This window comes from Eptatretus burgeri, chromosome 4 (assembly GCF_056783735.1).
Source record: "Eptatretus burgeri isolate ZD-2024b chromosome 4, Ebu_testis_v1, whole genome shotgun sequence".
Taxonomy (NCBI): Eukaryota; Metazoa; Chordata; class Myxini; order Myxiniformes; family Myxinidae; genus Eptatretus; species Eptatretus burgeri.
In genome coordinates, this window is record NC_140964.1 from 92,834,621 (window position 1) to 92,850,266 (window position 15,646).

The following is a 15,646-nucleotide window of genomic DNA, read 5'->3' on the forward strand; positions in this document are numbered from 1 at the left end:
GCTCCAGTTGTGAGGGAAAGGCTAAAGGCCTCATCATGTCGATGCTGAGCTAAATAATCCCAAAACATAAAAGTGCAGAAACACCTCAAAACGTTTGTGTGAATACAGGTAAACGTGACCGCAAGCAATCGGTTGGAGAAAAAGCCGACTTTGGAAAGTGGAAACGCGTTTCAAGAAAGCTTTTCCTTACATATCGACTCGAGAAAGCTCTTGCAGACTCATCAAATCAATGGACAATCAGGTTTGCTCGGATGACGGGAGCAAAATACCGTATCTGGCGCACACACGTTGCTGCTTTGAACAATATGCATGGCTAGTTTTTGAGGCCAACCTCAACAGTCTTGACACAATAAAGGTTTATAATAATCTGCCTGCCAAACAACACTGGCATCTGTTTGTTTAAAAATTGAGGGGAAGAGTTGGCAACGAACCATGGAAAACATGAGGGGGTAATCAAACCAAATGAGGATGGTTGCCAAAGCTTAGGATTAGCTACTGTATAAACAGACGCAACAAAACTGCCACGAAAACTCAAATCACAAAAAAAACAAATAAAAACGAATGGGGAGGGATACGAAGGACACATTATTGCGCTGCAACTCGACAAATTACTCAATTCATGGGAATACCACAACATTCAGAGATGTGTCGGACTATGTGGGACAACAAGCAGAACTTGTATTTGTTAAAACATGTAGAAATAAAAATTCATGAATATGAGCACAAAAAGTTCCACATTCCCACGATTAAATGGACTACACTGAGAACAAAGTACACCTGTCATTTACATTGACTGGTTAAATAAACATTCAAATTCCAAGACAAGCGGTAATAAACTGCTGTTTGTCAAAAAAAGAGAAAACAGAATGAACTAAGTATTTCACAAAATGAGTTGCAAGGTCTTTACTGTTTAATACTCATCGTTAAAACTCAACAATAATTTTTAAAAAATTTAAAGAGGAAAGGAAAGCAGCAAACAAAAATTCAGAATTACACTTGAACAGGGCCGGCGCCAGACTATTTTGCGCCCCAGGTAAGGCCAGCTACTTGCATCCCCCCAAAAAAATTGCCAACTTCCATTTTTAAAAACAGATGTATTGTAGAAAAAATAAAAAGCACAAAACTTGAAACTGCTAAATTAATTTTACCACAATATTTTGCTAACAGTCAGACAGAGAAACAAACAAAAAACAGACAAACAGAGTTAAAAACGTCTCATAAAAGTTTGCATTTCAGACACATCAAAATCTCACTTTGCATGCCTTTTCCTTTGCAAGAATAGATAGATAAAGAAAGAAACAGTATTGTTAGTGTTGAAAACAATAAACTGGTTATGAACTAACAATGAACTATAAACTATTATAAACAATGAAATATTATATTTTCCTTTTATTATGCGTTTTCTTAAAACAATAATTTGCATAAAACTGTGACCCTTAAAAGTCAGTAATGCGCCCCTCTGAGGTATGCGCCCGAGGCAGCTGTCTAGTTGGCCTTATGGTAGCGCCGGCCCTGCACTCAAACCAATCTGAGATTTTAAAAAAAAAATTGAAAGCATGAATAACCCATAACAATATGGCAGTTAAAGGATGGAATAAAGCTTCATTCATGCCTGTACCATAATTGGTGGGTAACCCATTCATCTAAAAAATCGAGCCCCTACGAAAAGCAGGCCAATGACGCATCCAGAGGTAAAGTGAGTAAAGTGCAGCAAAGTAATCTGTCATGGCCAATACCACTTCGTTGTGAATGAAAATTCTGAACAAATTTTTGAAGCTCGCAATGACCTTTGTTCAATGGGAACTCGAACTTTGGATCCCTCTTTATTGCTTGCAAAATTGACAATTTGCAAGCACTGTATATTTATTGGTCTGGTCTGTTATTCTGTTTGTTTGTCAATCGCCTACTGGTCACAATTCTACACCGATCTTCACGAAAATTAGCCACCAGGTAGAGTTAGTCAAAAGCCATAAGCCGATTGTTGAGGTCAAAAGGTCGTGATCACAAAATTGTCAATTTTTATCCAATCAAATTGAAATTTGAACAGAATTTGCAAATTGCGTTACCAAATTGGTTCACCAATCAAAAGCTAGAAGCCTGTTGTTTTTGAGGTCGCAGCGACTGATTCTGCAAGTACCGGTTTATGGTCGCTTGTTAAAATGTTTATCATGTGGCAGAGTCCACATTAAAATTCAGGGGTTCAAGTATATAACAACTAAGATTACACAAAAACATGCACTTTCAAAAATAGTTAGCGCAGTGATCAGGATGGAATGAAGCGGAAAAGCTTATGCGCTGTGAAGGAAAACACAATGCAAACAGAAAAGGTGAAGCTTTTACCTCATTTTCATGACTTTTCCACCCTCTAAGCCATGAAGAGAGCTTGGCGGAAAGTGGGAGGGGATATGGAGTGGTAGTTCGAGAATGCACTCAACATGCGAGCCAAACTGCACTCAAGTAGCAAAATCTCAATGTTGAAAACCGAATCGAGTGCTTGTGATTACAAATGACCCATATAAACAAAAATTGTACCAAATGTTTCCATTTGTTTGTTCAAACAATCTGCAAAGTCTTCACAAAGCAAATCATGAAATGCAAAAAAATGATTTATTGGGCCTTGGTAAACTTTAAATGTGTGAAGTACAGAGAATTCCAGCGCCAATTTCGGGGTACTGTGACAGAGAGTTAAGAGATAAGCAAGCCGAAGCAAGATTATCCACGAGTTCCTTTTTCTGATTATTTACACAGAATGCATGTGTGCTGTGAAAAAATGCAAGAACTTCCAAAGTGATGTTGCAAATTATTCTTTAATCAAGCAGACAATTTGGAAATAGTAAATTATCTAAAGTGCCAATGAGCGAAGGAAAAAAATAATCATCGTAAAAAACGCTGAGGGAAGAAAAGAAGGGAAATGAGAAATTAAGTGAATCGCAAAGCCGGCCTCGGACTACGTATCCTCCGTCATTCCATGAAAATCAAAACTACTCTCAGCCCACAAGACCTTTGTCTGTAGGTCAATGAAGAACTTCTCTCCACCACAGGCTAGCACATCAACATCACATCTGCTGTCTGTCTCTCTTTATTATTCACATCTCCAATGATGAGGTCAAAGCACAAGACTCGTTCTCACATCACAAGCAGGTTGGGATGTTGTTTGTTTTTTTTTCCTTCTTTCATTCGTCCCCTTCTTCTCCTTTCTCTCCCCCCCCCCCTTCTTTCTTTCTCCCCATATCTCTATTGCCCTGCCAGGATGCAAGTATTCCTCCATTAACATCGTCCTGATTCAACCCCCAAAATTCAGGCTTAATGCACACCACATCCCTTCTGTTCAAAATTTCCTCCTGCTTGTGAAACTGTCTTCAAGACACTGTTCCATCCCAATCCTCCTTCCAGAACTTAAAGCAGGTGGCACAGCACAATCTCATGTCACCGCACCCCTCCCCCCCCCACCTCAACCATCCATAAGCTGGGATCTTTTTTTACCATCATTAACCAACTCGAAACCAACACAATAAATTTGAGGGACACTGCATTTCCTCACCTGCTTTCCTGTTCATTTATACCTTTGCTTGTTGCATGAAACTGTGGCCCCACTGTGACTATGTCGCCTTTTCACCCTTTGTGAACTTGCTCTTCCAAGACCTTCAATTTTTGCATCCAAAATATATAGTCACATGAACCTTTAAAGTTCAATGGAATAAGAAAAAACAACCCCTGAGCAATCCAAATTTCATTCTCCAAATATACTTTTGCATTAATGGGGAAGGGTCAGTAGTAAGAATCTAAGGCCTTAGAACCATTTAGTATTTGTAGTTGAGGAATTTTGAACATTATTAAGGACAAGGGTTGGGGATAAGATGTCCGTTGTTGCGTTGCTAAAGGCCCGGTCACACCTTGACGTTTTAGCCAACGTATGCCGATTTTTGAATTTTTTTTCTAAAACGCTGGCACACGTTGAATACGTTATGGGTAAGTTTTGATAACATCGAGAGCAAGCTGAAAAACACTGCCATACGTCGTTGTACGCTGGCTTTAAACGTTGTACTTTTCGGTTGTCCTCAAATTTTTTCACGCTTGAAATTTCACGACGTATGCCAGCGTATGACTCACACGTTCCGCTACGCTGGCCACGAGTTGTATGCACGGTCTGCGATCGTTGACAGACGTCAACACATGCTACTTGTAAGTTAATCATAAGTTGAGACACGCCGAGGTAATGTTTAGCGTACCCGAAACTTATTTGTAACCTATGATTAACGTGTTGTTGGCACGTTACGCGATCGTTGCCACACATCGACAGACGTTACTTTTAAGTTACTCATAGGCTGAAAGACGTCAGTATAATGGATCGTCCGTGCGTCAGCGTCCACGGCCACGGCCAGGACACTTATTTGCAGCATTCTTCAAACTTTTCTTCGGCATGACGAGGATGTTCACACTTCGATGTCTAGCTTGGCTATGATTCCAATTGTCCATCGGCATTGTCTATTTAAAATAGTCGAGTTTGAGCGTTTTAACACGTTCAGAAGAAACGCTTCAAATTTCCAAACCCCAGCGTCAAAAAACAAAGGCGAGTGACAGCAATTTAAATCGTTCATTGTAAACAATGAAAATAGCTGAGTGGTACCGTTGAAAAGTCGTTGAGTGTAAAAAAAAATCTAATTGTTGAGCGCAAGCGTCTACTTTCAATAGTGGGGTTTGAGCGATTTAGCACGTTCAATAGAAATGATTAAAATTTCCGAGCGCCAGCGTCAAAAAACAAAGGCGAGTGACAGCAATTTAAATCGTTCATTGTAAACAATGAAAATAGCTGAGTGGTACCGTTTAAAAGTCGTTGAGTGTAAAAAAAATCCAATTGTTGAGCGCAAGCATCTACTTTCAATAGTGGAGATGCAGCCATTTAAATCATTGAGTGGCAGCCTATGAACCTACCCGTGGACACGCGGACGCAAGGACGATCCATCATAACCCACACCCTCCCCCTCACACTCACCTACTACTGCCAACATGAACAAACTACTACTACAACTACGACTAATACTAATACTAATACTAATACTGTTACTGCTGACATGGACATCGACTCAAAAAGGAACTCGAAAACACTGTTGGGTTCCCCTTTTATGAACACCATTTTTATATACCAATTCCCAAAACCGCTGGGAACACGTCTTTATATGGCAGTTGTAAGCGAGAAACACATTCATTTTTTTTGTCAACCGGAAGACGTCATTGGAATACGTCTACATACGTCGATGTGTGTTGGGACTACGTAAAGAATTGGTTCAAAGCACGTCAAACATAAGTTAGAAATAAGTTTCGCGTAAAAAAGACATTACCGCGACGTGTTTCGACTTATGAGTAGCTTATAAGTAGCCTTTGTGGACGTGTGTAAGCGTCCGCATATCGTGTGTAAAACTTATCCCCATCGCATGCGGAACGTGTGTCATACGCAGAGTACGTCGTAAAATTTTGAACATGTTTAAAATTTCTTGACGTACTCTACTTACTACGACGTATGATAGCGTACTTTAGTGTTGTACTCACGTATACCAAACTTACTCATACCGTATTTGACGTGCCCCCAACGTTTTAGACACATTTTTCTTAGGTCGGCATACGCTGGCAAGAACGCCAAGGTGTGACCGCGATGTTGTCACCTCCATTTCTACGGCAGTTATGATTCGAATCGTTGTGTGTCAGCCTTTTAATGGGCTACGTCACGACATCGTCGGCGATGCGTGCAACGCGCTATGCCTAAGTTAGACTATCGTTGGGCATCGGTTGTGTAGGCCAACAACAAGTTCAGCATTCGTTGGTATAAGTTATCTATAACACAACGAAACGTTCTGTGTCCATTACTAATATGTTATGCATACGACCAACTCGTTATGAATACGTCCGAATCTTAAAAAAAAACATCAAAAGTTCAACGTCAGCCAGCGTTTTACATACATTTTAATACGTTGCCATCGCTGGCTAAAACGTCAAGGTGTGACCGGGCCTTTAGGGTGACGGCGCTGTCCAAATTAGTGGTTACAGATGGTGAAGCAGTGTTTTCATATTCCATGTCTGGAATCAGATGAGGTCGGTAAATGCGGATGACACTGGATCGCAAAGCACAGTGGTGGCTGAGACACGCCACTTGCGTGTCTTCCAAGGGTGGTGAAGAAGGCTGCAACTGTTTTCTATACAAGGCCATGATTGGCTGTGAAGCCCAATGCGTGCACAAGGCCTCGATTGGTGGCTTGGTATTGCAGTCATGTGTGCTATTTGGCTGGTGGGGTGGGGCCAATTGACTGTCTGCCTTCAGAAGAAAGCTGGGGGCCAACGGAGGACGGAGATATGCCAAGCCAGTGAGGTCCTGGGGGCTGGAGCCTGGCATCAGATCGCTCTCTCTAATGTAGGCCTGTGTAGGGATCACCTCCCTCTCCACTAGGTTCTAGAGTTGTTCACCCCCACCATCTGTCCTGCTCAGCTCATTATTTAGACTGCCAGCCTCGTGGGGTCCCAATAAATCCATGCATCCTATTTTCCTGGTTCACTTTGTGGTGTTTGCCTATTGAGTGACTGAGGGCCCTGAGAGGGGGAAGGGGGGGGGTACTTCCATTGTGTATCAAGCTATTGTTTGTTAATGGTCTCTGCCTCAGATTTCATATTTGTTCTGTTTTCTGCTTCATTAAATTTTTTATATATATATTAATTAGCGCATTCATGTCTGTTCCTGCTGGCGCTTTCCCGTGTTGATCGATTTGGTTCATCTCGAACTCATTGTGGTGGGGGGGGGATTAATCAAGGCACTCCCTTATTTGGATAACCAGGAATACTGATAGATATGAGAGTTCCAAAGGGCATGTTAACTCAACCACTCAAGGTACATACCATTCAAATTCAGCCTTTAAATTCAGCTATTCATGGGATTAAGTCTTGGCATGTGTCAGAAATCACCTTCATCAAAATTGTGGTTACTGTGGTTGTCGCACATACGACAATATTAAGACAAAACAGTAAAATGGGAAATGAGGAATAGGAGGATAGAAGAAATAATGGAAAAGAAGAGGGAAAAAGAAGGAAAATGGAAAGTACAAAAGGAATTTAAAAGGATTACAAAGAAGAAATATACCATCAGAGATGGGGAATCCCCCGCCATTGAATGAAAAAGGTCATACATAGTCCAGATAATGAGGAAGGTGAATTGGAAACAAGACACCATTTGGTCATCATCTCGAAAAAGTTCCCCAGGGGTGAGGAACGTAGTAACCAAAAATAATTGAAATCAGATAAGGGGTTTTCCATTTATTAGAAAAAACTTTTTTTTTGAAGATGGCCACCCCAGTCGGCCATCTTGGATCCGGCCACGCCCAAAATCAATAGGGTTCTTCCTTTTCAGGTGGTACATGTGTGACCCAAATTTCAAATCGATTTGGCGAACAGTTTATGAGTTATCACACTCACAGCTATAAATGTTGATGGCCGGACAGACGGACGGACGGACGGACGGACAGCCGGACGACCTGGGTGACAACAATATCCCCCTTCCACCACGCGGCGGGGGATAAAAACCACAGCTAATGCAATGAAAGACAAACATTTCTAAAGCTTTTGAAAAACGCTGCAGGGTTAGGGTTAAAATAGGACCAATTAAACTACTACAAGCAAGTCTAGGCCTGTTAATTATTTCCATTTGAGTGTGGAGTTCATGATGATGGGAACAGAGCCTCCAATCCCATGTAGCATTTTGATTTGTCAATAGTCATCCTGCACCTGTGACCTTAAAGGCTATTAAAGGCTCACCTTAAAAGCTCTGTGACCTTTAACATAGTACGGAAGAAAAAGGTGAACAAAATGCACCTTAAACGAGGAAAACAAGAGTGGAAGAAAAAAAAAAAAGGAAGACAAAATCATTGTTTTGCATGTCTATGTTATGCAAGCGGAAAATTAACACGATAGAAAATAAGAAAATAGAACAAAACTACTCACAGTGTCCTGAACTCTTCCTTCACGTTCTCTTAGCCAGCGAAGCGAAAGCTCTGCCATCTCTGGGCCTGGCTGCACTTTCAGCGACACAGCATCACCAGACTGTCGAATCATCTCCACAATCTGGTCTCGAGAAAGACCTTCGGTCACACGTCCATTGATCTCCACAAGGCGGTCACCCGGAAGTAGAAGTGGTGCCAGACTTGTTTTAGAATTATCACCACCAATCCCTGGTTCCTTCGAACCTGGCTCAGCAAAATGGACAACCCGACGGCGCTCTTGTCCATTAGGCATACGTTCCATGACAGTAGCACGACGCAGTGTGAAACCGAAATCGCCAGTGTCACGACGACGAAGAGCCAGTTGTCGTGGTGGCAAAAGTGGAGGAGGAGGCACAAGTGACGGTAGACGCAGATCTACAGATGGAAACGACCGCTCGCGGCTTTCTGGAGGGTCGGGAGGAACACCTGGTGGACGCACATATGAAAGGTGGTGATGAGAAGGCAGTTGCGATGACTGTGCTGCTTTTGGCACTGGTGGTTTTGGAGCAATGGATGCTTGAGATTGCAAAGCTTGTGGAGTTTGAGAGACAGATTCGAAGTTTCCATCAATTTCTGCCAGCCCTGCAGAGTTTGTTTCATCACGAGACTGAGGTTTCAGATGGAATAACAAAGAAAACATCAATTACAGCCAACACAACTGAATAATTACAGAATCACATTTCTAATTTCTGCAGTTGTCATTCAAACAACATAAAAAAGCCAGTACACACCATTTCCATTGAAATAATCGATAGCCCAGTGTTACCAAACATGACATTCAAATTTATCCATATGGCCGTCCCTCCCAACCTCCCACCCCTCTAGCCTAAGCCCAAAATATAGATTACAAAAATGTTTTAATCTCTTCAAATACACCGACCACAACGTTATCCTTCTAGTCCATTCCCAAACTCCTAATCTCTCCACCCCACTCTGATATTTAGCCCTCTGGCCTCATTATCAATTCGATAATAAAAACCGGTACCGAACACTCTCGCACACCTTCCGAGAGAAGGAAAAGCGCTTGTAAGCGGGCATGAGTGGTGGAGGCGTCTTCTGCGCCACCGAACCAAACGCGGAGGCCCTCTGGAGCACACTGCCACGTGCCACCACCCTCTCTTCCATGGTGCCAGACACCCTGGCCCCCCTGCTCCCACCCTCGAGCACAAGACTGCCCCAGTTGCTCGCAAGGTCCTGCTGGGTGCCCGTGACCAGCATAGGGTCAGACAGGTTGTAGAACACCCACATGGACTACGTTGCAATGTAGCAGCCAAAGGTCATGTGTACACTTTACTTGATCTGATAAACCCTCAGAATTTCCAATCAATGCCTGTGGACTATATTTAAGTTGTACTTTTTATGCCAAACATAAACAAACAATCTCTCCTCCTTTGATATCGATTTCTCTGTTGTCATTACCAAATTGAAAACGTTGTACAATTCATATTCCTTAAAGCAAGAAAAAGCTTCCAAATGCACCAGAAGCTTTTTCCTCATCTCAAGCAGTTTCTAATGTCACAATTGTACATTTCAAACTCACTTTGCTTGGAGCTTGAGCTGAAGTTGGATTATCAACAGAGCGCACATCTCGCTTGTTGTCACCACGACGGGATGAGCGAGTCAAGTTGAAGATGCCTCTTTTAATGCCAACCTCTTCCAAGCTCTTTAACTCAGCAGAGGTCATGGGTGTTCCTCTGTCCTTCTTCTTGTCTCCACCTGATTTTTCCTTCTTCTCTTTGCGGAAGCTGTTAAACATCTTGACCACTTTACGTCTGCAATCTTCAGAACGAATACGTGCAGTTCGTAGATTGTCCGCTTCCTACTTCACTTCAGTAACTCTCCTTTTGCGTTTCAAATTGCAATTCTAATGTTGTCGTAGTAGCAGTTTGCAACAATATCCCCTCACCCACCCACCCCTCCCTCTTCCCTTACTACTCAAAAAAAAAAAAAAAGAGCTGCTCAGATGTTGAGATTTAAAAGCACAGAGTCCAATATCAATGTCACAGGTGTTGTTGGAGGACGTCTTGCTTCTCCAATGTTGAAGAACTTATAAAGTGGAAGGGGGTTGAGCAGAACAAGCTGAAGCTTCCACTACTACAAGAGGAAAGACAAGCAACGATCATCATTAAAAATAAAAGACCGGTTACAAAAGCTACAAACCTGCATTTCTCATACATTTGCAATCAAGAAGAGATTACAGCAGCCTAAACGGCTGAATTCATCTCCCAATTAGATAATGAGAGTCGGGTTAAAACAAATAAATAAAGAAAAGAAAAACTCACCAAGCAGGTCACTGGTGCTGTGAATGCAAGTGCATCAGACATTTCTGTGCATTCTTTAATGTCCAAAGCTCATTTTTGGATACAACTCTCTTGATACCACAACTTTGCTGGGGAGGAGGGAGAAATAGGACACCAATAAGGTTGAACAAATATACGGTTTGAAAGATTTCCTTTTGCAGAGCAGATGACTACCTTTAATAGGATCAAAACTAGAATGGCATTTGGGAGAGCACGTACCTCCGCCAAGCTGAACAGTTTACGTTTTGTATCCCACCGATTGGCCGAATCGGGATCCGGACCTTAACCAATTGTCTTGTTCTCATCACCTACCCAACTCATGCACCTTGTTTTGTCATAAGTTGGTCACAACTTTTTGAAATGTTGTGCTATACATCGTGTTTGGACCCATCTCTCAATAGTGAAATATCACTTTAAAAAATTGCAGTATTCGTATCCGGATCCGGATCTTCACCAAAATTTAATCAATTCCTCCTCGTCATACACCCAACCCTTCCACCAAATTTCGTCTGAATTCATCCATAACGTTTTGAGATATCCTGCTCACAGACAGACAGACAGGACAGGATAGGGGTGAAAGAAAACAACCGCCATCCACCTTTGGTAGCAGAGGTAAATATCAAAAGCAGAAACCTCGAGTGAGGAAAGCAGTCTTAACAACGATGAGATAAAGGGCACTTTGCTACCCATAGTCCTAATTATACAGTCTCCAAGAAAGTGCTACAGTCCTGAATCGTGATTAAAGATAAACAGTCTGTCGTACCCTCCCTCAACATTCCACAGTGCATTTCACGACCACAACAAAACAACCAAACGAAGGCTACCATGGCAAAAATGAGAATTTGCTTAGGGGTCGATATGGTGGGCCTATCCCCTTCGACAGCTGCTGTTAACAGTCCATTCTCTGGTCTTATGGGCTTCATATAAACTTTATTTTGCCATCGATGGATAGTTTTGAAAGTTGATTCAAGTGATTTTTTTGATTTTTTTTTTTAAGTCGGTTTCGCCATGTGACCACCACCATATTGATCTGCTGCAAAGCTATAGTTGCCATTATTGTTGTTGTTCCGGGTGTCTACTCGTCCTGCAGCATAGAGCTGGAAAGCCAATGCTGGCGTTTAGTTTGTGTGATGGATATATATATATATATATATATATATATATATATATATATATATATATATATATATATATATATATATATATCCAAAATATGTCAGTCAATGATGCAATAACCGTTTGACGTGATGGTTGATACAACATACATACTTCGTCGGAAAGCTCTTGGATAAGGGAGTGACATGGACACACCTCTGAGGTTTAAAATGCGTGGATTTCAGCTTGCAGATTTTTATATCTGTTCTGTAATCTTCAATGTCATTGTGAGTGAAAGAGACACCTGATAAAATTAATTACTGCACACAACTACTCTGAGATCAACTGGTTAGCCATTGTGAAGGCCAGCAAAGAACCCTTTGGAATTCCCATCTTATTGAGTAATAAAAGTGCACATTTAAAGCATCAGTTCAGTCAGATATGTGCATTTTCTTCTTTCTATCGGATGTCGTACAAATTTGCGATCTCAACGCACTACTTTGGATATAATTAGTTATAGTGTCTTTTGCAAAGTTTCAGCATAACAACTGAGATTTATCTTGACCAGTGAGTAACAATGCATCAAATGCAAAGAAATAATGACAACTGAATGTACATAGTATGAAATATTAGATATTGTTTCACTTGTGCAAGTCAAAAGCAACCCACCCCCAATGACCATCCCTTCTTTCAATCCCAGCTATCCTTGTCAAACAATCACTCCTCTTTGCCTGTCATCTCTATCCCTTTACTCAATACTTAATCCGAACCCTCTTCGCATACGGAATATATATATATATATATATATATATATATATATATATATATATATATATATATATATATATATATATATATAGTTGCGAATTCACGCCCCGCCGGCGTGCGAACGACCGCGTGTAAACAATAGCAGCCGCTTCGCCCACCGAACGTGCAATTCAGTCGTGACCCTCTCGGAACAATGCCGGGAGCTAGTCACGGGTGGGGGTTTAACCTCACCACAACTCAGTGCGCATTCTACCCACGCGATATAGGATCGGATCGCCGAATGGTCGATTTACCTAAGTACCCGCGCGGGTAGCGTACCGAGGAGTTGTACCACGCCACAGGTCGACTCCGGACACAAACCACTTAAGCGGCTGGTTCCGTGCTACAGGGATAACCGAGCGGAGTTATCGTCGACCTTGACGGTTCAGATTAGTTACCAAGTGTTTTAAACCCACTATTAATCCCTTACGTGATGCAAGATGGAGATTCAAACAAAGGAAAGGACGCAGCGAAACGCGGAACAATTGGACCAGCACATTTATTCCGCGCCACACGGCAGCATGGAAGGCACGTATATCAAAGTCAAGCAAGAAAACACAATAAAAGCAAGCGAAGAGACACACGCAGATCTACAACCGAATAATGCAATTCACACGGCAACACGTAAAACAGTTCTACTTCTCAAGACTGGCGCCTCCCACAGACATTTACACAAAACCCCTAAAGAAAAGGAAGTCGCGACTTTCCTGAGCGAGTCATCCAGCCCTTGGCGACCGCAACTCCGAGTCCCTCTGGCGTGGTCCACTGGGCTCGTGCCTCGCGCCTGCACATGTCGTCCGCCTCACAGCTCGGACGGGGTCTTGGGGGAATGGGCCTGGTTTTCGCCGCTATCTCGGTGCGGACTCGAGTTAACCCCGCCTGGTATTAATTCAACAGCTGAACGGGATTTGAACTCGGGACTTAGGACCCCACCACCCGAACCATTAAGCCAACACCAGGCATATGACCCCCAAACAATACATATGACCCCCAAACAATAAAGCCCTGAAAGTACACTTCCAAATATCCATCCAATATGATAATCTGGTAATCAGTAAAACCCAGTTATGATAGTCTGGTCATCAGTAAAACCCAGTTATGATAGTCTGGTCAACAGTAAAACCCAGTTATGATAGTCTGGTCAACAGTAAAACCCAGTTGTGATCGTCTGGTCATCAGTAAAACCTAACTATGATCGTCTGGTCATTCAAAATCCAGCTATGATAGTCTGGTCATCAGTAAAACCTAGATATGATAGTCTGGTCATCAGTAAAAACGAGCTATGATAGTCTGGTCATCAGTAAAACTGAGATGTGATGGTCTGGTCATCAGTAAGGCCTAGCTATGATATTCTGGTCATCAGTAAAACCTAGATATGACATTCTGGTCATCAGTAAAACCTAGCTATGATAGTCTGGTCATCAGTAAAACCCAGTTATGATAGTCTGGTCATCAGTAAAACCCAGTTATGATAGTCTGGTCAACAGTAAAACCCAGTTATGATCATCTGGTCATTAGTAAAACCCAGTTATGATAGTCTGGTCATCATAAAACCTAGCTATGATATTCTGGTCATCAGTAAAGCCAAGCTAGTATAGCCTGGCCATCAGTAAAATTGAGCTATGATAGTCTGGTCATCAGTAAAACCTTGCTATGATATTCTGGTCATTCAAAGCCCAGTTTATGATAGTCTGGTTATCAGTAAAACCTAGCTATGATAGTCTGGTCATTCAAAGCCCAGTTTATGATGGTCTGGTCATCAGTAAAACCTAGATATGATAGTCTGGTCATCAGTAAAACCTTGGTATGATAGTCTGGTCATCAGTAAAATCTAGATATGATAGTCTGGTCATCATTAAAACAATAGTTGTGATAGTCTGGTCATTCAAAGCCCAGTTTATAACAGTCTGGTCATCAGTAAAACCATAGTTATGATAGTTTGGTCATCAGTAAAACCATAGTTATGATAGTCTGGTAATCAGTAAAACCGAGCTATGATAGTCTGGTTATTAAAAGCCCAGTTTATGATCGTCTGGTCATCAGTAAAACCATAGTTATGATAGTCTGGTCATTCAAAACCCAGTTTATGATCGTCTGGTCATCAGTAAAACCATAGTTATGATAGTCTGGTCATTCAAAACCCAGTTTATAACAGTCTGGTCATCAGTAAAACCATTAGTTATGATAGTTTGGTCATCAGTAAAACCATAGTTATGATAGTCTGGTAATCAGTAAAACCGAGCTATGATAGTCTGGTTATTAAAAGCCCAGTTTATGATCGTCTGGTCATCAGTAAAACCATAGTTATGATAATCTGGTCATTCAAAACCCAGTTTATGATCGTTTGGTCATCAGTAAAACCATAGTTATGATAGTCTGGTCATTTGTAAACACAGATAATTATTAAAAGTTCATGTTTGACGTTTCCCTTGGAATGTTCAAGCTCCGACTAACTTGGATCTCCACATTCCCAAATCGACATCATAATTACCGGGTAATCATCAGGACGTTTCAATTCAAACACGAATCACAGATGCCAGGTTCAGATACTGTATCAAACACTTGGTTCGTGACGTCACGTCGTTTCGTCGGTTTTACAATGAGTCGCGAACCCCGGCCACGTGCAGACTCTCTGTACGGACTCGGTGAGGTGTTGTCGTCATCCGAACCACGACTTCCGCGGTGAAACACACAAACACGGACCGCGCTGGTCGAAAAGAACAAAGAAAACACTTATTAATAACAAAGCGACCACGAACCTCGAGCCATTTCCGTCCTCCGCCAGGTCAGTGACTCAGAACCACCACGATTCTCCACACGAGCAGCAGCACAATGCACCACACAATCACCCAGCTGGCCCAAGCAATCGGATCAAATGTCGATTCGGAAATGTCCCTCAATTCAACTTTACCTCTCCTCTGAGCCACCCTCACAACTGCGCACAGCTGCCATTTCCTCCTGTCAAACAGGAACACAGGACGAAATCGACCCGCCCCAAAAAAACCTCAATCCGCCCACAAAAAAAACCTCAACCCGCCCCCTTCCCCCCCCGCAGTCGATCCTTCAGGCAGAAATCGACCCGCCCCAAAAAACCCTCAATCCGCCCACAAAAACCTCAACCTGCCCCCTTCCCTGCAGTCGATCCTTCAGGCAGAAATCGACCCGCCCACAAAAAAACCTCAACCAGCCCACAAAAAGACCTCAACCAGCTCACAAAAAGACCTCAACCAGCCCACAAAAAGACCTCAACCAGCCCACAAAAAGACCTCAACCAGCCCACAAAAAGACCTCAACCAGCCCACAAAAAGACCTCAACCAGCCCACAAAAAGACCTCAACCAGCTCACAAAAAACCTCAACCCGCCCACAAAAACCTCAACCCGCCCACAAAAAAACCTCAACCCGCCCACAAAAAACCTCAACCAGC

The 15,646-nt window shown here is 42.3% G+C and overlaps 1 protein-coding gene across 9 annotated transcripts in view; it reads right to left on the reverse strand.

Annotated features, from left to right (window-relative positions):
* The window catches only part of MYO18A (myosin XVIIIA), a 380,371-nt gene extending 365,149 nt beyond the window's left edge, over window positions 1–15,222 (reverse strand). For 5 of the 9 annotated variants that reach the window (XR_015057662.1, XM_085879340.1, XM_085879341.1 and 2 more), the window contains exons 1-5: window positions 14,980–15,197; window positions 10,301–10,407; window positions 9,559–10,112; window positions 9,021–9,215; window positions 7,981–8,625 (exon numbers count right to left, since the gene is read on the reverse strand). Coding sequence is in view for 8 of the 9 variants with exons in the window: in XM_085879340.1 (XP_085735466.1) it covers window positions 7,981–8,625; window positions 9,021–9,215; window positions 9,559–9,774 (1,056 nt within the window). In the remaining variant the exon portion in view is untranslated. Of the gene's footprint in view, window positions 1–7,980; window positions 8,626–9,020; window positions 9,216–9,558; window positions 10,113–10,300; window positions 10,408–14,979 lie in introns of all 9 variants that reach the window. The other 4 variants (XM_085879337.1, XM_085879338.1, XM_085879343.1 and 1 more) reach the window with 4 other exon arrangements.
* Window positions 15,223–15,646: the final 424 nt, after the last annotated feature.